We start from the raw sequence: 19706 nt of genomic DNA on the forward strand, positions 1-19706 counted from the left end.
TTGGGATGCATGAATTATAAGAAAAAAAATTTGGGGTGCATTTTATTTATTTTTAGATAATTGGCTACATTCTATCCTACCATTTTCGTAAAATGAATTTTCAACCAACCAATTTATCAATATCAATCTTTTTTGTTTTTTTGATAGATTTGATAAAATTATAACATCTAGTCTACGAATAATTTTTTATTCGGCAACAAAATACTAACTGGAACTCAACTTTACTAATTAAACAACTTAAAACCCAACAACATCAATCAATTCTAACACCTTTGAATGCATTTTATAAATTTTTTATTTGTTAAAAATCTAAAGTAAGGTAAAAAAATTGGAAGATTTTTTTTTTTATTAATTTTTTTTTTTTTTTTTTTTGGGGTGGGAAACTAATCAAAATAAGCTCAATAAATCACTAGGATTTTATTTTTATTTTTTCCCGCTTGCCAAATGTAACTTTGGTAAGCTGACGTGGGAGGTTGACTCTCACAAGCTTCCATGACAAGACTGGGTTTTCTTTATTTTTAAAAATAAAAATAAAAATTTAAAATTAAAAGGCGCAAAATTCCATTTCCACCAAACTCCAATGAAAACGACGTCGTTGGCCAATTTCCGCTTGTAAAAAATAAAATGTCCCAACTCATCAGCTAAATTCTAGTTTAATTTTGTCACTCCCTAGTCCCTACACACTGCTACTCTTTACTACTTCTCCTTCACTCTTTCAGTTTTATTTGTAAAAAAAGGCGCTTTCATCGCAACAATAAAAGTTGAAAAAGCAAAAAAGCATACTCCGCAGTGACTCGCACACAAACTGCGTTCACAGAATCAAATGTTGAATTGATTAGTGAGAAAGAAAAGTGCTTCAAAAAGCAAGAAAAATATCAGATCAGATCAACAACAGCCAAGCACCGAAAACAAAGAAAAAGAGAGAGAGAGAGATAGAGAATCTTATTAGGGTTTGAGAAGCTGGCGGAGATGGCGAGTCCTCAATCGGAACGACTCGCGATCGCTACTCCGACTACTCTGAGCTTTACAACTACTAGTACTAAGGCTTTGTCGATAACGCCTGGTTCTAGGGTTTTGAAAACCCCTCTCACTGACGAAGCCATCTGGAAGCGCCTCAAGGAGGCTGGTTTCGATGAAGAATCCATCAAACGCAGAGACAAGGCTGCCCTCATAGCCTATATTGCAAAGCTCGAAGCTGAGGTTTCCTATTTTCCCCCAATTCTTTACAGCTAAATTTTTTTACTTTTTTTGCTTCTTGATTTTTCAGAATATATGTAATTTTTGTTTGATATAGGCTTGGTGGAATTTCTTGATTAATTAATAAGATGATGTGTGAATGTGTAGAAATTTTGAAATTTTGAAATTCTAATTGATTGCTTAGTACTTTTAGAATGCATACTATTTGGACTAGTTTAGTTGATTTTTTTTTTTGTTTTTTTTTAATCTTGATATGTAAATAACTTTTTTAATTATATGGTTTAATAATTCATAATAAAAGGAATGGTATAATTAAGTGTAAAGTTTTCGTCTTTAATAATTTCGAGGATAAGGAAAGTAATTATCAATGATATTAAAATTGTCATAACTCTTATGTAGGACTTAATTTAATAGTTCTTGTTGATGGTAATTGTCGGTGGAAATTAATTTATGCGTGCTAGAGTGGGAATTTATTCACATTGTCTGTTTGTCTGACAGAGAATCTCAAGTGTTTTGCATTTTTATTTTGATTTTTAAGAGTTACTGTAGTGCCATTTTGCAAGAATAAGAATATCTTATGATTACATCTCATTGATTTCATAAGAGTGACGATAAAGATGGTGGTATTTTACATAGATTATTCACATATATTTTATAGTTGTGTTGTATTTTTGGATTTTGGAAGCTGAAATTAGATCCCTTGCCTGTTCATGGCATTGGTCATAGAAGATACTGAACATATGTATATTTTTAAATGCAAATATATACAAGTCGTCATTGAGTAATCAAATTGTGTTTATATTTTTTACAATTTAATCCTGTTTGCAAATTGATGTGCTGGTAAAGTACGGTTTTTTTTTTTTTTTTTTGGCACTAAATGTTGCCAGTGTACATTGGCTATAATATATCTCTCCCATGAGGTGAATCCTAGCAATGCCCATTTATAATTCTCTTTTATGTAGATCTTTGACCACCAACACCACATGGGGCTTCTCCTTTTGGAAAGAAAGGAATTAACTTCCAAGTATGAGCAGATCAAAGCTTCTGAAGAAACGACTGAAATAATGCATAAGCGTGATCAAGCGATGCACCTATCTGCCTTAGCTGAGGCAAGAAAACGAGAAGAGATGCTGAAGAAGGCTATAGTAGTCAAGGACGAGTGTATAGCAAGTGTAAGCTTATCAATTATGGTCATCCTTAAATTAAAGAAAGTGTGCCTTTCCCATATGACCCTAATTTATCTTTTCTCGGGGTTTGTTTGATGGATATCTGTAGCTTGAGAAGGCCTTGCATGAGATGCGTGCAGAATCTGCTGAAATAAAGGTTTCAGCTAAGAGTAAATTGGCTGAAGGACGCATTATGGTAGAGGATGCTCAGAAGAAATTTACTGAGGCTGAAGCAAAGCTGCATTCAGCAGAATCTTTACAAGCAGAAGCTACTCGGTATCACCGTGCTGCAGAAAGAAAGCTGCAGGAAGTTGAAGCACGTGAAGATGAACTCAGGAGGCGTCTCATATCATTCAAGTCTGAGTATGTGCTTTACTCATTTATATCATATCTTGTTGAAACCCACTTCCGTTAGCTTCCTGTGTTCAAGTTGGTTTGGTTAATTTTAATCAGGAATATGTGCATAATAAAAAGGCTCAAAGAGCACCTTTTCTCATGAGATCCCTTGGCTCCTTTTTATTTATATTTATTTATTTGGTATTATGCTACATGTAGTGCAAACTTTAAAAGATTGGAAAGCAGACTGCATGATGGTTTTTTTCTTTTTGAACTTCATGGCTAAGCTCATTAATATGTCTAAGATAATCTACTCAAGTTTCATGTTACCTCTCCTTTAACTAGGATGGGTGACACCTAGGAAGTCTTTGTGTTGCATTTCTTTCTATATATATATATATAAAATGTTACCTCTCCTTTGACTGTCTTGATCTGTGTTTACCTGAGAGTTCTCAATGAAGCATTTTGAGTAAATGGTATCTTTTGAACTGATCTAATACCTCCTAGGTCAACCCAAGGTCCATAGACTTCGCTTGTTCAAGAGTAGAGAAAACAATTACAACAACAACAATACTGAATCAGAAAGAGGAGAATTAAGTTTTTAAATTTCTTTTTAGTCCTTCCTTCCCTCCATCATAGACCAAACAACTGACATAGGATGGAAGCTTGAATGAGCGCTCCCAATTTTGATGTAGGATCTTAAGGAATTCAGCACTTAATCAGATTTGTTGAATGGTTCTTGAATAAGGATTGATGTTTAAGGGTTTAAGTTAAGGAAAAATTGAATCTTGAATATGCTGATGGTTGTTGGTGTTAAAACAGGGAATAGAACAAGAAATTAGATAGATAAAATGCTAGGCAATCACACCTAGGTTTTCCTAAGCAATTGCACTTAGGTAGGAGAAGAAATTCACACTCTCAAACCTTAAAATGAGCTGTTGGAATTTTATTAGAATTAATCTCACTATGACTATTATTGACTACAATAAAAACCTTTATATAGTCTATTGTTAGATCCTTTTCTAGGACTAAGGGTCTGTTTGGGATCTGTTTATTTTTCTGAAATTGAAAACTTTTTACTAAAAATACTGCAGATAAAGGTAAAAGTTAGCTGAAATAGTATAGTGGGATCCAAGAATAGTACCAAAAAGTGTAGTGGAGCTCATGACTAGTAGCAAAAATAAGTTGAATGGTAAAATAAGCTGGCAAATTTCATCCATGCCAAACGCACACTAAAACTCTAAATAACCTATTCCTAGAAAAGGACTCCAAACTACTTTTTTTTTTTTTTTTTTTTTTTAAACCAGCAATTTTCTAACCTAAAAAAACTTAATACTAGGACTCAATAATAACTAAAATAACCTATGAGATGTGCCAAGAAGGCCCTACATCAAAACTAGACCACAATTCTTGAATCTTTGTCTATTTAATCTTGTTTTTCCTCAAACTCTTCTTCACTGTCTGCATCAACAACAGAGATGAAGACAAATCTATAATTTTGCCTTCTTTTTTCTTTTCTCTAGTAACTCAACATTATTTTAATATGTAGATTTGGCTTGTGCCTTAGTTCCAAGCCTTTCATAATGTAGTTCAAGGGAGAGCTACATGCAAGTTCATGAGATTGCTCTTCTTTTGGACTTGTTGTATAGATGGTGAAACAGACCAAAACTTGTGAACATGCGTTCTTGCAAAAAAAATTATGAGTTGTGCTGAATTCCATTATTCTTTTAACACCATGGTCACCCAGTGGTCATTTCAGAAGCTGCTCTTATAATGTATAAATTTTCAGTCAAGAAATCTGGTTGGGTAGTTTTGTAATGCCATTGTTGTCTTATGTTTTAGTTGCGAAGAAAAAGAGAAAGATATTATTCTTGAGAGGCAATCTTTAAGTGAAAGGCAGAAAGCTTTGCAGCTTGAACATGAAAGATTACTTGAAGCCCAAGCTTTGTTGAATCAGAGGGAGGATTTCATTTTTAGTAGATCTCAAGAACTAAATCGAGTTGAAAAGGAAATAGAGGACTCAAAGGCGACTATTGAGAAGAAACTTAGAGATCTAAGTGATGAGAGATTGAGTATGGATCTGAACAAGGCTTCCCTGTCAAAAAGGGAGGAGGTTAATATCTTTGATTCCCTTTTTCTTTAATTGTATTTAAGATTTTTACTTTGTTTGCAAGAAACTTTATTCATGTAATTTCTCTTTTGAGTTTATGCAGGATGTCATTAAAAGGGAAGCTCTGCTGAATAAGGAACGGCAAGACCTACTTGTTCTACAGGAAAAACTTGCAAGCAAGGAATCTGTGAGTTGTTTTTCCTTAGCTAGCATCATTTTTTATAATTAAATTATGGAGTGGAAGATGGTTTCAGCTAGGCCTTAGGTTTTATCACCATTCTGAGAATTACTGGTTTCTTGGATCCTTTCTGCCAACTGCCACTAATATTTTACTGTTGGGAAACTTTATTCTTCATAATTATCTCATTCATTATTCTTATTTCATTTTTTGGATGGAAAATGCAGGTTCAGATCCAGAAAGTTGTTGCCAATCATGAAACTGCTTTGAGAACAACAAAGTCTGAATTTGATGCTGAGCTGGAGATGAGGCGAAAATCAGTTGAAGATGAAATTGAGACTAAGAGACGGGCTTGGGAGTTGGAGGAGATGGATCTTAGGCAACGGGAAAACCTAATTTCGGAAAGGGAGCATGACTTGGAGGTTCAGACCAGGACATTAGCAGATAGGGAGAAAGAAGTGGCAGAGACATTGAATTTACTTGATGAGAAAGAAAAACGCCTAAAGGCTACCGAGAAAGAGTATGAGCTGAATAAAGCACAATTGCAAGAAGAGAAAGAAGAGATCAGCAAAATGAAAGTAGAGCTTCAGAGATCATTGGTTTCATTGGATGACAAAAAGAAGCTGGTTGATCAAGCAAAGGAGAAGCTAGAGGCCATGAAAACTGAAACAAGTGAGTTATCAGTTCTAGAGATGAATCTCAAAGAAGAAATAGATATGGTTAGGGCTCAAAAATTGGAGGTTATTGCTGATTCAGAAAAGTTGAAAGTAGAGAAGGCCAAGTTTGAAGCTGAATGGGAGTTAATTGATGAAAAAAGAGAGGAGTTACGGAACGAAGCGGAACGGGTAGCTCAAGAGAGAGTGGCCTTTTCCAAGTTTATTAAGGAAGAGCGTGATAGCCTTAAACTGGAAAAGGAAGCAATGCGAGAGCAGTATAAACAAGATGTTGAGGCACTTAGCCATGAGCGGGAAGACTTTATGAATAAGATGGTGCATGATCGTACGGAGTGGTTCAGCAAGATGCAGCAAGAACGTGCAGATTTCTTACTGGAGATCGAGATGCAAAAGAGAGAGTTGGAGAACTGTTTTGCAAAAAGACGTGAAGAATTAGAGAGTGATTTGATTGAGAGAGCGAAAGCCTTTGAGCAAGAAAAGAAATATGAACTTCAGCACATAAGCTCTCTTAAGGAAAAAACTGATAAAGAGTTGGAACAGGTTGCTTTAGAAATGAAAAGGCTCAATGCTGAGAGATTGGAGATAAATTTGGAACGTGAGCAACGAAACAGGGAGTGGGCAGAGCTAAACAATTGCATTGAGGATCTGAAGGTCCAAAGAGAGAAATTAAAAAAACAAAGGGAGCTATTGCATGCAGATAGAGAAGAGATACTTGCCCAGATTGAAGACCTTAAGAAGCTGCAGGATTTAAAATTTGCCTCAGATAGTATTGCTGAGATGCAGAAATTCGATTCTGAACTAGGCCAGCGGAAAGTTTCTGCAAAAAGAATTTTGAAGCAGAAAAGATTTATACCAAATGCTGAGGATTCACAGAAAGTGGTAGATATTACTGATGCTAATAGGCTCAATTCTCCATCTATGCATAATCTGGATAGTGCTTCTCCTCATAGCTCTGCTCGTTTCTCCTGGATTAAACGATGCACAGAATTAATATTCAAACATTCTCCCGATAAGACTCCGATGAAGTATGAAGAAAGGTCTTTGTTATCTGACCCTGAAAATGCAAGCAATGGGCAAAAGGACTTGGGAGAGGAGAAGTCAAACAGAATTTTCAGAGAGAGACAGCAGGGGAAATATGCTGTTGGTGAACCAAAAGTGATTGTTGAAGTGCCCCATGTAGGTGACATTGCAAAAGCAACACATGATAATGTGTCTGAAAATAAAGAATATGCCAGTGAAAAGTGTGCCCCTTCAATTTCTGAGCAACAACTTCAGGCAGGAAGGAAAAGAAGAGTAAAACACTCTATATCCAATGACAGTGTTAATTTACAATCAGAGCAAAGGCAGAACAGAAAGAAAAGGAGGCAACAAGAGGATGCCACTGCAACTCAATGCGCTATTACTGAGAGGTAAAGCGTTAATTTTCCCCCATTTGATATAGCTTATCGCATATTGAGTTGTTTAATTTCTGATTTTTGAAATGCACTAGTGGTTCTTAGAGACATAATTTTTTTTTTTTTCCTGGTAAATGTTTGTTTATTTGGTTTCAGTGTAATTTCCACCCAAAAAAATGTTGCAGAGGACCAGCATGTATTGTTTTCATCCTCTAAACTTCAAGAAGGTGCTGAAGAGGCTAGTGTATTAGTTATAGATAAAATCATACAGATCTCAGAAGTGACTCATGAGAAAACTGGCACTGACAACTTCACAAATGAAGACAAATTAGACTACTTGTTAAATCCTGTAGCTGAATTGCAGCAGGGTAAAGGACTAAATGGTCATGCAAATTCTTCACCTGTACAGAATGATGCCTTATCCTGTGGCCCCAAGGCACCAGAAAAGCTTCTAGTACACAACGATGGACAAGTTAGTGAGCATTATCAGGTGACTGCTGTTCCCTCAAATCTTGTATGTCTTGATGTTTTTTCACTGGGGTACCAATTTACAGTGACATAAAGCCCACATTTGATATGATTATTAAGCATGGTTGAGTAGTTATCCATTTATACTGCTGCCTTCTATTCTTTTCTAAATGCATGTCTTGTTTTGCAGACTCAGTGACAAGATATACCTAAATAGAGTAAACAGGAAGTTGAAGAGAATGGTGCTGCCAAATCATAATGAGAAGGTTGATTGAAAAAATTCAATGGTGGACAAGGTCAAAACAGAAGTAAAAGATTTCTTACTTTCGGTTGGATGCACCTACAGTTTACCTACTGCAATGGACACATTGTCCTCACTCCTTTTGAAGTAGTTTTTGGCTGGTGATGTGTCTTTAAGTGGGCTAAACATGTAAATGACTGCTCACTGTGTTCTTATGAGAAATTTGTAAATGTTTTGTGCATCCTTCATTGCCTTCATGTGTGTAGATTTCATTAGGTTTCAGTAGGTCGGGTGATTGTTGCCAGTATTTGTTTTGGCATGGGGTGGTGATTTAGCGTTTGTAAGATGGTATCCATTAGCATTTGTGGCTTTTTGGGCTGTCTGCTTTGCTTTATGATGAAATTTTAGTGAGAGCAATTTTAAGTCTTCATGCTATTGGTTTTTTTGGGGGGTGGGGGGGTATTCTCATCTTGACTAGTTTAGTAACTTATGATAGCTGAAATTGTGAGAGTAAACATGTCTAATGTGCATTTTTAGTGACGGTCGCCTTGTTCTTTTCCTGCATACCCTTAACTAGTGGAGGTTTATCTGAAGAGGGAAGGGCACTTCATCGTGGTAATATATGCATGTGACTGTCTAGGGCTTCATGACAGCTTTAATGAGACAAGCTGAATCTCAAGATTTGACTATAGGGATCTTTTATTTGTTGATGATGGTCTTATTTTTTGTTAAGCAACCACTCAAAGAGGGAAGAATGTACTTGCTCTTCTAAAGCTTTATGAAAATGCCTAAGCCCACAAACTTATCAAGAGCAAAACTATGGTTTTCTGTAGTATGAACACTATGGTTGAAACTTGAAACACGCCACTCAGAACTGCTGGGGTTTAGAGAGAATACCAGTGTATTACACTTTGAAAAGTATTTGGGGCTACCCCTATGGTTGGAAGAGAATGTAAAAGAGCTTTCTCATAAATCAAAGAAAGAGTTTGGGTGAGAGGCAAGACTTAAGTACAAGTGTTGTTCTTTAGGTTTTTTTCTTTAAGATTTTGCGATGTGAATTTTTTCACATAGAAAAAAAATATATTTTTTAGTTAAATAGTTACATGGCTGAATCTTAAAATAAGAATCTAAAGAATAATATTTAAGGTATTGTACTTAAGTTTTATCTTTGGAGAAACTCTAAAATTGACAAACTAAAATTCTTTTACATGCTGAGAGGAAGATTCTTATTAAGGTAGTTGTCCAAGCAGTTCTTACTTATTATTAAATTTGAATTTAACTTTTGAAAATCTGATTTGGCAAGAGACTAAATATTAATGGAGATGATCAATTGGCCAAGGTCTGCCAAATCAATCAAAGATTCCATTTAGAATAGGAAAGTTTGGATTGTCTTTATCTTTGAGCTTTCATGGTTGTTTCACTTGCCCTCACATACTAACATGCTTGGATGACTCACATGGTTTTATTTCCTTTCTTCACCTCCTTTTATTTCACATACATAACGTGCTTTGGTTGATTTACTTTCCTTTCGCTTGCAAAATCTAAACAAAAGAAAGGATATGAATAAGTGTTTTATAATACATTTTATCATGTTAATCGACATGATAATCTCATATTTATATACACTTCTGGATTACACTCTAAATCCAAAGAACTAATATCAATTTCAATAATTTTTATTTGTCAAAATTTGGGATATCAACTATTATAATGGTTGTCAAAGTTGCATCATCAGAATTGATTTTTGAATTATTTGCTTTTTTTTTTTTTTTTTTTCTTCAAAATTCAAATACGGTAGTTGGTTTTCCAACCATATTCAAATCAAATAAAGTCTTATTTATTATCTTACCAACTATCCCACATCAATTACTGTTGTCAAGTGAAAAAATAAATAATACAAAATCTAAACACATTAGTCCTTGTGGTGGTTGCCCGCTTCTGTAGCACCCACTTGAGAATTTCAAGGTCGGTGATTAGTATTCGACCATGCTACTAACTACTAAAGTAGCAATAAACGGAAATTGCAGGCCCATAACACTTATGGATTAGGGGAGATAGTTTTTGTTGGTATCAAGCTTTTATTAGTGATTTTTTTCTTAGTATTAACAAACTTAGTTGTAGCTCAAGGCTACAACTTCACTCTATTTTTTTTATTGGATGTAAATTTTGACAAATCTACTATGGATTACATTTTCTTCTTATATTCTTCATGCTTGCAAAATTTCTAGAAATTCAAAGATCAATAGCTATGTTATCAATCAAATGTATAAAAAATAACATCCAATTAACATAAATTTAACATGTATATTAAAAGCATAAAGAGCATACAATTCAAAGTCACAACTAAGTTGGTAGCCAAACTTTGTCCTGTATTAAAGCCATTTTTTATGCCTCTTCAGTTCAACATTCATCTCTGTGATATTTTTGGATCCAATTTTAAACTTTCAGAGATATAATAGATGATTTAAAAATAAAAATTTTAAATTGGGGGAGAGGGTCATGGCCTCCTTGCTCGTCAAAGAACCTTGGTAATATTATAATAGCCCTCCTTATGCGAAAATTATCTCCTACCTTTGTTGCAAGCAGCATGACTCTTACAGTATCTGTGGAATCCACAAACCTATAGGACTTGCATGCTTTGTGAGACCTACTACAAATATGAGAACCCCCTTCTTATGTAAATCTTTAAACCTTTACACTTCTAGCATGCAAGATCATAAAGTGCAATAATTATCTCATCCATCAAGAATATATATCATCAATCTCAAAACCTCTTTAGAATTGCAACAAGATCATTTATGTTATGGCTCTCAACAGAACCAATATATTTGAGAATAAGCTCGAATAGCTTATAGCGTTGATCCAAAACGACTGAGCAGTGACCATTGACAGGAACGAAAGACTTTCTGAACCACCTTGCAGATGTAGTTTTGGTTGTTCTGGAGACATTGCCATAGGAAATGGCAACATTATCTTCAGGGCCTGACTCTAGAATAACATAGATTTATATTTTTTTTTTTCATTTGTATAATACAATAGCTAAAAGGAAGAAGAAGATGATGATGAAGAAGAAGAAGACGACCGTGGAACCTTGAAACATGAAGGGGTTAAAGATACAGAGATCACCACCCTCACTTCCTCTGAGAGCATGTTCGATGTTTGATTGTTCATTTGAGGTAAAATCTGTATTTTCATTTTCCATGTAACACTCCACAAGTAATCTAGAAGAAAATGTCTAGAAGAGAAATATATAGGCTAATGTTTTAAAACTTTAAAATAGTAATTTTGTGCTTCATACTTTGTCAGAAATATTTTTCATTCTTTATCATTTCATTTAACTTCAAATTCTTGTGATGGTAATTATAAACTCCATAAAAAAGTTAGAACCCTTTCTATATCAGAAAGTGCAAGTTATATCTCAAAAAAAAAAAAATCACCTTATATGAAATTAAAAGAGCCGTATAATTATGACCGTTTAAATTTTTAATATGTATCTCAAAAAAAAATTAATATGGATATTTAAGTATCCTTTGATTCCTTTCCAACTTATATTGCTACTCATCTAGAATAGCTGAAAACACAACCAAATGATAAACACAAAAGCTAGAACTACAAAATTCATGACTCTTTTTTCTAAAGCTGACCATACTCACCCCAACAACTAATAAACTCGACTTGAAAGACATTCCAGTGAAAGTTTTTAAGTATTATATATTTGTTGTTGAAATTTGTTTGACAAAGTTGAAACACTTCCCTAGTGTGAAATGAATGAAATTCAAGCATCTTGAAGTTGAGAAATGAATGTTATCCAAGGAAAAAGGAATTTGGGGCAAATACTTGGAGAGATCATTTTGACTGTTCTACGTCTCAAAATTAGTTAAACATATTGGGAAGTGGTCTCACTGCCATAAATGCATCCACCATCTGTAAGAAGAAAAAAAAGAAAAGAAAAAAAGAGGACTATCAATATTATTCATTCACAATTTTGTACAGTATCAAACGGTACCAACATACTACAGAACAAGGGAAAAAGGACAAAGACATAACAACGGTTTCTGATAATTACAAATAAATTCATAGTCATCTTATGTAAAATTTAGATCTGCATAAACAGATCTAGGTGTTAAACGGCACCAGGTAAATTAGCTTTATTATAAAACAATTTATCCTAGAAAAATGACAAAACAGATATACACTTTTTCTAAATTTTTAGTGAAACTACAAACACAAAAGAAAATGAACAAAACTTGTAGATAACTCAATTATCACCAGAAGAAAAGACGGAAAAAAAAAAATCTGTATAAAATTGTCAAGATAATGCAGCAGCAAGATCAGCAAAATCAGTGTGTTCAAGACCAGAAGACCAAAACGACCTGCAGCTGAGTGTTGAGACCTGGAACGACTTGTAGCTCATAGCATCAGTTAGTGATAGAGTTAGCTATCCTTTGTAATCTATTCAGTTAGTTAATACACAACAATTCTTCTATTGGATTCTCAGATATTCTCTCTAGAAATTGTTTTCTTTACAAAAACAACTATGAAATATCGTATTTTGGACAGTCAAAAATAATTGTATGATTTATGAATAATCAAAGTAGTTGTTCCAAACTACATTTGATATTCTTTAGTAGGAGTGTATACAGGTGCTTCGTTAACTTAAAGTAAAACCTTTTAGCTAGGAATTTTGAAGACAACAATGACATCTAGCTATAATGTAAAAATAAGCAGTAAGTGTATCAGAAAGAAGTCAGGAGTTCAAAACTTCCTGAGCATTAATTATACCAGGTCTGAGGAAGATCATCTAGGGTACAGATTAGAAGGTTTTAGTCCTTCAATTGTTTGCTTATGCAGGAAAGTTTCATATTTCACATCCAATAAATGGATCTGAATACCATAAAAGACATCTTACTGTCTCTCTTAGCCCATTTTGAAATTTGAATGTACTTTTTGAACCATATACATTTCTAATATACATTTTTGATAAGTAAAAACAAGATTGAGATAATAGTAAAATATACATTTCTAATGTACGTGTGCAGCTAATAAATCAATTGTTATGCATGCTGTTTCACCAGCCACTTTCTGGACTTCAATCTTTTCTCAAGTCCAAGCACATTATCATATTAATTTCACTGATTAGGTACTTAATTGATAAATCTATTGTTAAGGAAAATTAGGGCTAAGGATGGCAGCAAATTGAGAAGGTGTTGGGTATTGTAAACCCAGGCATCACAGCTAAGGCTTTTTAACATCAAACCCAAGAGAAGTATGCAATCTTTTTCCTTTTTCCCCCCAGAATGATTATGTGACTTACACAGACCACAACCAACCAAACTAGGACTAGTAGGATGAATAAAGTGATCAAACTATATCTGCTCAACTTTTCACCAACCAATCAATATTTTCATATCAAAATCTTGTTCTTTGGTGCCAGTGGTGCAAAAGAAGTGCAGGACATACTAATCGTATCTACCCTAGAAATAAATGAATAAATCTATTGAATGAGAATAATATACGCACCACAGTTGTAGCAGGTTGTCGATCATTTGACAAATTCACACCATCCATTTCAGGTGGATTTTGTCCAGCAGACACACAAGCAATCAAATGCATAGAATTCATTTTATAGATATCCTGATAATAAAGGGATGGCAACAGGGCAGGATGCCCCATACCCACCCCGTTCCCTCTTCGGGACAAGAGCAAGGCAGGTCAAGGTCAGAGCGGGTTGGAGGTACCCTTCCATCGTTAATGAGATGGCCTCAATATTAATGAGATAGAGATGAAAGACAAAGAGAAGGGACAGTCTTGAGAGGATGAAGAGAGAGAAAACAAGTGTTTTGGGGGATAATAGAAAATTTACAAAAAATAAATTATTAAATAGGATATGTTTAAAAAAGAAAATTATATATATATATATATATATATATATAATTATATATTATTAAATAGGATATGTTTAAAAAAGAAAATTATATATATATATATATATATAATTATATATTAAATAATATCATATACGTACATTTGGGGCAAGGCAGGGTGAGCAAAACCGGTCCCCTCCCCCCATCACCTCTTCGGGGCAGGGAACTGTTTTTTGCCATCCTTGGTTGATAATAGGGAGATCTGTGACAATTATAACCTAGAAACTACCAATTTTTGGATTTTTCTGATCATAGCACGATGGAATTGTAAATACAAAAGACCAACAAAAAATGACCCAACTTGAGAGATAATACTCAAAGAGAGAGAGAGAGAGAGAGAGAGAGAGAGAGAGGGAGGGAGGAATAAATAGGGCAAATATGCAGCTACTTGACCAAGTCTGAGAAACCAAAATAACCCAAATAAAAAGAAATGTAAAAATACCCTAACATCTGCAAACTGCAGAAATTTGTCCAGTTGTCCTTGTTTCATACATAGTATGTGTCCTAATTGATGTAAAATGTTATAGGGAATTTCCAAGTTTCCCAACTTTGAGATGAGAGAACCTTTCTATAAACCTCATTCATTTCATTTTGCTGTTTCAATGGCCAATTAAATTCAGCATCAGTCATTGTAAAGTTACTGATAAAATTAAGAAATTGAGCAGCATAAGATTTGTGGTGGTTTGCAAAATTATAGATCATCAGATTTGTGGTGGTTTGCAAACTTATAGATCCAGTCATCACCCATATTGCCTGATAATCTAATAACAAACAACCTGCAACTAACAATGTCTATATCAAACTAAATAACATAAAGCATCAATTTAACAGTGGAGAAAGCTTACTTCATCAGTCACAGCAGCTCGAGCCCTACGATGTCTTTCTACCAATTTAGTTAAAACTTCAATAAGACGCTGCTTTACCTCACCTGTAAGCATCCGTCCAGCACCATACTCCTGCAAAAGGACAAAACAATTATTCTTCAAAAATAACCTAAGCACAGAATTAATTTGTGTTAATTAGAAATAATTAAAAAGATGAAGATACTTGTATAAAACAGCCAAAAAAATTCACCAGAGTAATAATTAATCAACTAGAAAGAGAAACCTGACCTTCTTTGTGTGTTCAAGCTCAGTGTCATCCTCCAGGAAAAAACTTAAGTATTTAATTGGTATATCAACCTGGATAATGACCAAAAAAAAATTCCTCATCTATCTACTAAAAGGTGTACAACAACAACAACAATCCTTCATCCCAAATTTTGGGCTTGGCTATGCTAAAAGCTGTACATTCACAAAGAATTCCTAACATAAGAAATCAAATTCAGCATTGTCCACTACAATATCATGCAAGTGCACTAAAAGATTAGCAGAATTGCCATATACTTTTCCCAGATGAATAAATAAAAACCCCACCTAAATTTTTAATAATTTGGGAGGAAATGGATAAGAACGGAACACTTTTTTTTTCTTTGATCAGTTAAGAACGGAACACTTATAGCAAGTAATCCATAAACTATTAGGGAGAAATACTTCAGAAACTATATGTGAAGCATAAGGGTTTGCTTGACCTTAAAAGCAATCTACTTCACATATGTTAGCAAAAGGGATGAACAGGAAACATAGTACCTCAAGATTAGCTCCAAGTTGGCGGTGTTTCTCTATTGAATCTTGGCCACCAGAGAATGCATATTTGTTTATCTATAGATAAAAACACATGTACTGTAAATATTTAATACACTAAGAAGGGTTGCCAAAACCATTCATCAGATCATACAAATATAGCAGAAAAAAGGGGATTTTAGCTCATCAAAGAGAGATCAAAGTCAATAAATATCCAATTGATAAATTACCAATTGTCCCAAAATCATAAACTATTAGGAAGTGGTGAATTTAACCATTTATTCCTCTTTCTCCAAATACTCCATATGGACAAAAGTCCAGACAATGAGACAAACAAAAGATTATCAAGAGAAGAGGCTGGAGCAGAGCTCAATAATTCCCATTATATTCAGACAACTAATTGGGACAGGAAACCTGATAAATGTCCACTGCATGAGCATTCAATTCTAAAATATTAATGTCAAAAGTACTATGTTTCTCACACACTCCTTAATACAGGAGTCAATTAAAGATATGCGTCCTATCCAGTGCATAAAAGTTAATTTGGGCAGGTATTGTCCTTATATATGTTAACAATTGTAGGAGTATTCAGTGTTAAAGGAGACTTATCTGCATCAACAATTTGTCCAAAACACCATGTGTCAACATAAGTATAAAGTCATGATACCCACTGACAGGGATATTGCCAAAGAGAACAATACACATATATGAAAATACCCAGACTTCAAAAAAGAATTCTCTTGAACATTCATTGTCCATCATGGTGGGTCCATAAATGGATGTGATTGTCATGTTTAAACCAGCCAACTAGAATTTTCAGAGGCTGACCTTATTTTTTATGTCCTTCTCAGAATCAGTGACATATATGGCAGAATTTGGATCACTAGCAGACATTTTTCCCGTCTCCCCCTGCACGTAACCAGTTTCTACTAATGATCAGTTATGATTTCTTTGTGAGAAATCAATCATAAGCAGTATGAAGCAGATAGAGGCAGAGACCTTAATCAGGATGAAATAGAAACCATACTTAGGTGTAAGAAAGGAAATTCCAGTAATAATTCTATTGCTAGACATCATTGTCTTCTGATCTTCAAGTATTGCATGGTTAAGATATTTGAAAATATAATTTAATAAAAAATATTGAAAAGGTTAATAGTCTCTAACACGCATTACTAGAAAAGGCAATCAAGAAAACCCTTCCTAGAAATCATTGTCACTCCTATAATCTTTAGCACACAATTAGTTCTATGCGAAATCATATATATACCTGCAGGGCAGGGAAGAATAATGACTCAATCAATGCAGGCTTGTGATATCCAATTCGAGGAGCAACGTCTCGTGTCATTCTGAAATAAGGATCCTGAACAACACAACAAAGAAAGCATACTATAAAAACAAATAACAGAAGCACAAACTGTAAACATACATAGAATTATCGTAAAACCATAAAAATATCCAACCTCACCACAAAATACAAAGAACAAAACAATCATAATCATATGACATATACGAGACAATTAAATTGAGCAGAACAAAAAGATTCCCTGTATTAACCTTCTTGATGATCACATGCATAGATCAGATAAAGTACATCATCAAGCTTCCAATAAATTCTAATATTTTATAAAAATTAAAAATTTACAAGCATTTCTAAAAGAGTTGTCCTTATTTATTTTCTATTGCCGAGGATATAGATACCTTGTGCATTCTTGTTTAGAGTTTTAAAAGGATGGAAAGGCATGCTCTTAGAATCTCAGGTTTATCCATGCATTTCATTACTGGAAATTATAGGCAGTAGATTCTCTTTCTGATTTGCAATATTCTAATCCGCAAACAGAAATTAAAATGGAAACTGAAACATGGTGGTCAATTTAACATTTGTTCTTATCATGACACATTAGGAAGTCATAATGACATACAATTTCCTTGGAGAAGTATTTGGGGCACTAAAGCCCCCAAAAAAATTGTTTTTTATTTATTTATTTTTTTCATCTAAACAATAGCTTTGTGAAGGATTCTAACTGTGGATAATCTTAATAAAGAGACATCATCTTGGTGGATTAATGTTACACGTATTAATGCAGTGTAGCACTTATAACTTCACAGCTTTGTCGCTAGCAAGCATTGACCTTTCCTCTTTACAGAATTTGCAGATTATTGGTGATGTCTCAAAAAGTAATTGATGTGTATTTTTGTTAGGAAGGATTATCTGGACAGCATAGCTAAACTTTGCTTGGAATGATACCACTCTTTGCCTTATGTGGATGCTAATGATGAGATAGAAATCATCAAACTTTTAATAGTGTTGGGATGCCTATCTCATGCTGAAATCTTTATTTCTATGATCTCCGTATGAATGGTCAACTGCATTTGGGACTGTTTCTTATACTTCTCTTGTAAACTTCATTGAATACCTTTGATTGTAATTCTTTAGAGGGTTCTTTTGCATACTTCCTGTATACTTAGTTCTCTTCTTTTATTATTATTATTATTTTTTTTTTTTAACAAAAAAGCTATATTACAAACTTGTTTACAACAAAATATACTTTTAAAATTTCAAAATGGAAACCAAATTATCAACGTCTAATAATAATTTGCTATGACCACTAGTAAAATATTTCTATTCCTTGTTTGTAGCTCCTTAGATTTTCAGCCCTCCAACAATTCCACTAATACAAAGGAAAATAAAAAAGTGCATATTACCAACTGAAAATATTCAGCTACTCTAATTAGATTTATGGCTCTAAATAACTTACATATGAAGCACACAATATTTTCATAAGCTTAAATAAATTAAATGCAAATTTAGAATGAAAAGAAAAACAATAAACTATGATAGGAGTTGACCTGGTCAATTGCACAAGGAATTAAGCAACGGAGATTGTCCTTGCCAGAAAATAGGTGTGGAAATGAACTAGGAAATGAGGGAGCTGCCTGCACGCACAGTGAAGCATGTTGTATCACTTTCAAGGATATTCCAACGGTCTCTTAACCAACCATCATAGTGCCAAACAGGGATCTAACAACCACGGATGAAAACTGTTGCAAATTTTCTAAATCCGTTATTATATTGTATAATGTATATTTGCCTATGTGGATAATGCAACACATAAATTCCCATAATATATTCACAGTGTTAACCACGAAGGCAATTTATGCTGAATGGACAGCTATTCAACTACAAACTATAGAGATCAGATTCAAAGGCTAAATATCACCTGTACAAGGTAATCTTGTCATCATATATATATATATATATAGAGAGAGAGAGAGAGAGAGAGAGAGAGGTGTTCAGTTGAGAACAAACATTTAAATCATGAACTGTTTCTGAAATTCACAAAAAAGTAATGACGTAAAATATAATAGTCGACACCATGCACATACCATTCACATCGTTTATGTCAACTAAACAGCAAAGGTCTATACCTGTACGGGTGGAAAACTATATTTTCCAATATGATCTTCACCAATAAAACCAAAAATGCCCACAACTTGATTACATGTCACACGCTTTGAAATTTCCACCATATTCCTATAGAATGCACTGCACCCAAAAAAAAAAAAAAACCATAACAATCAGTGTGAGGATTCTAACTGTGCATGTAATATGCATGAATTTTTTTTTTTTTTTTTTTTTCTCACTAGCATTGAAATGCTTGTATAAGATTTGAGGTGCATAGCATAACCAACGCAGAACTGATATAAATCAATTTTTTTTAAATATCACTTAGAAAATAATCACCAACAATAATAAAACTAATTCCTCCAAACTTTATTAATATTTTTGAAAGGTTTTCAAAGCATACTTTTGATATTAGTGGAGCAGTTTAACCGGAGAAACCTGTGTATGCAGATCAACAACAAAAAGAGTTCATTGTGTTATGAGGTCCATCATGTCTAATCTAATGCTAAAAACTAGTTTGTTTTTTTTTTCATTTTCATATCAAAATTTATGTACTACTGACCCTCCAACATAATCAAAATCAGAGAAGATGAAGGTTCTCCTGATGTCAAAACCACAAGCAATGATGTCCTTAGCATTCTCCCTTGCTAGTCTTCTGCACTCCTCCACAGTCAGATTTTTCCACAGGAACTTCTCGTCATCAGTCAATTGTATAACAAGTGGAACCTTAAAGACCTCTTGCAAATACCTGCAGCCAAAATCACGCACACAGAGAAAATATTCTCAATAAACCTAACAACAATTACAATTTTTTCTAAAAGATATAACAAACCCATACATTTGCATCATGGTACAGGCCTAAACTAGTAAAAATTTAGCAGTCAATTATTATTTTTCTTTTACCTTCAACGATTAATAACCAAACTGCAAAAGAAGCAATAAAAATTATTTGTTTGATGCCATAAAAATAACAAAAGGTCTTCTTTTCTTCTT

General features: G+C 33.9%; 2 protein-coding genes across 3 annotated transcripts; one reads left to right on the plus strand and one right to left on the minus strand.

Moving 5' to 3' along the window:
* The first annotated feature begins 673 nt into the window (after positions 1–673).
* On the plus strand, positions 674–8194 carry LOC112016075 (protein CROWDED NUCLEI 4). Its single transcript, XM_024048575.2, has 8 exons — positions 674–1200; positions 2160–2369; positions 2473–2726; positions 4542–4812; positions 4913–4996; positions 5215–7070; positions 7212–7545; positions 7714–8194. The coding sequence occupies exons 1-8, from the start codon at positions 970–972 to the stop codon at positions 7720–7722; spliced, it is 3249 nt and encodes a 1082-aa protein (XP_023904343.1). The 5' UTR covers positions 674–969; the 3' UTR covers positions 7723–8194.
* A 3255-nt stretch (positions 8195–11449) lies between these two features.
* Positions 11450–19461, minus strand: LOC112016126 (tryptophan--tRNA ligase, cytoplasmic; the record flags this gene model as incomplete). Of its 2 annotated transcripts, none has more annotated exon segments than XM_065781730.1 (9): positions 11450–11688; positions 14534–14644; positions 14801–14869; positions 15317–15388; positions 16139–16219; positions 16578–16670; positions 18158–18244; positions 18737–18854; positions 19276–19461. In XM_065781730.1, coding segments are annotated over 9 exon segments (868 nt in total), but the record flags the coding sequence as incomplete, so codon positions are not given.
* Positions 19462–19706: the final 245 nt, after the last annotated feature.

The sequence above is a fragment of the Quercus suber genome, unplaced genomic scaffold (genome assembly GCF_002906115.3).
Source record: "Quercus suber isolate HL8 unplaced genomic scaffold, Cork oak 2.0 scaffold_276, whole genome shotgun sequence".
In the NCBI taxonomy this organism is placed as follows: domain Eukaryota; kingdom Viridiplantae; phylum Streptophyta; class Magnoliopsida; order Fagales; family Fagaceae; genus Quercus; species Quercus suber.

Excerpts from the sequence above, each read along its gene's own strand:
- LOC112016075 (XM_024048575.2), top strand. The coding sequence starts at position 970 with ATGGCGAGTCCTCAATCGGAACGACTCGCGATCGCTACTCCGACTACT. Across the intron at positions 1,201-2,159 it reads TTGCAAAGCTCGAAGCTGAG|ATCTTTGACCACCAACACCA; the intron begins GTTTCCTATTTT and ends TCTTTTATGTAG. Across the intron at positions 2,370-2,472 it reads AGGACGAGTGTATAGCAAGT|CTTGAGAAGGCCTTGCATGA; the intron begins GTAAGCTTATCA and ends GGATATCTGTAG.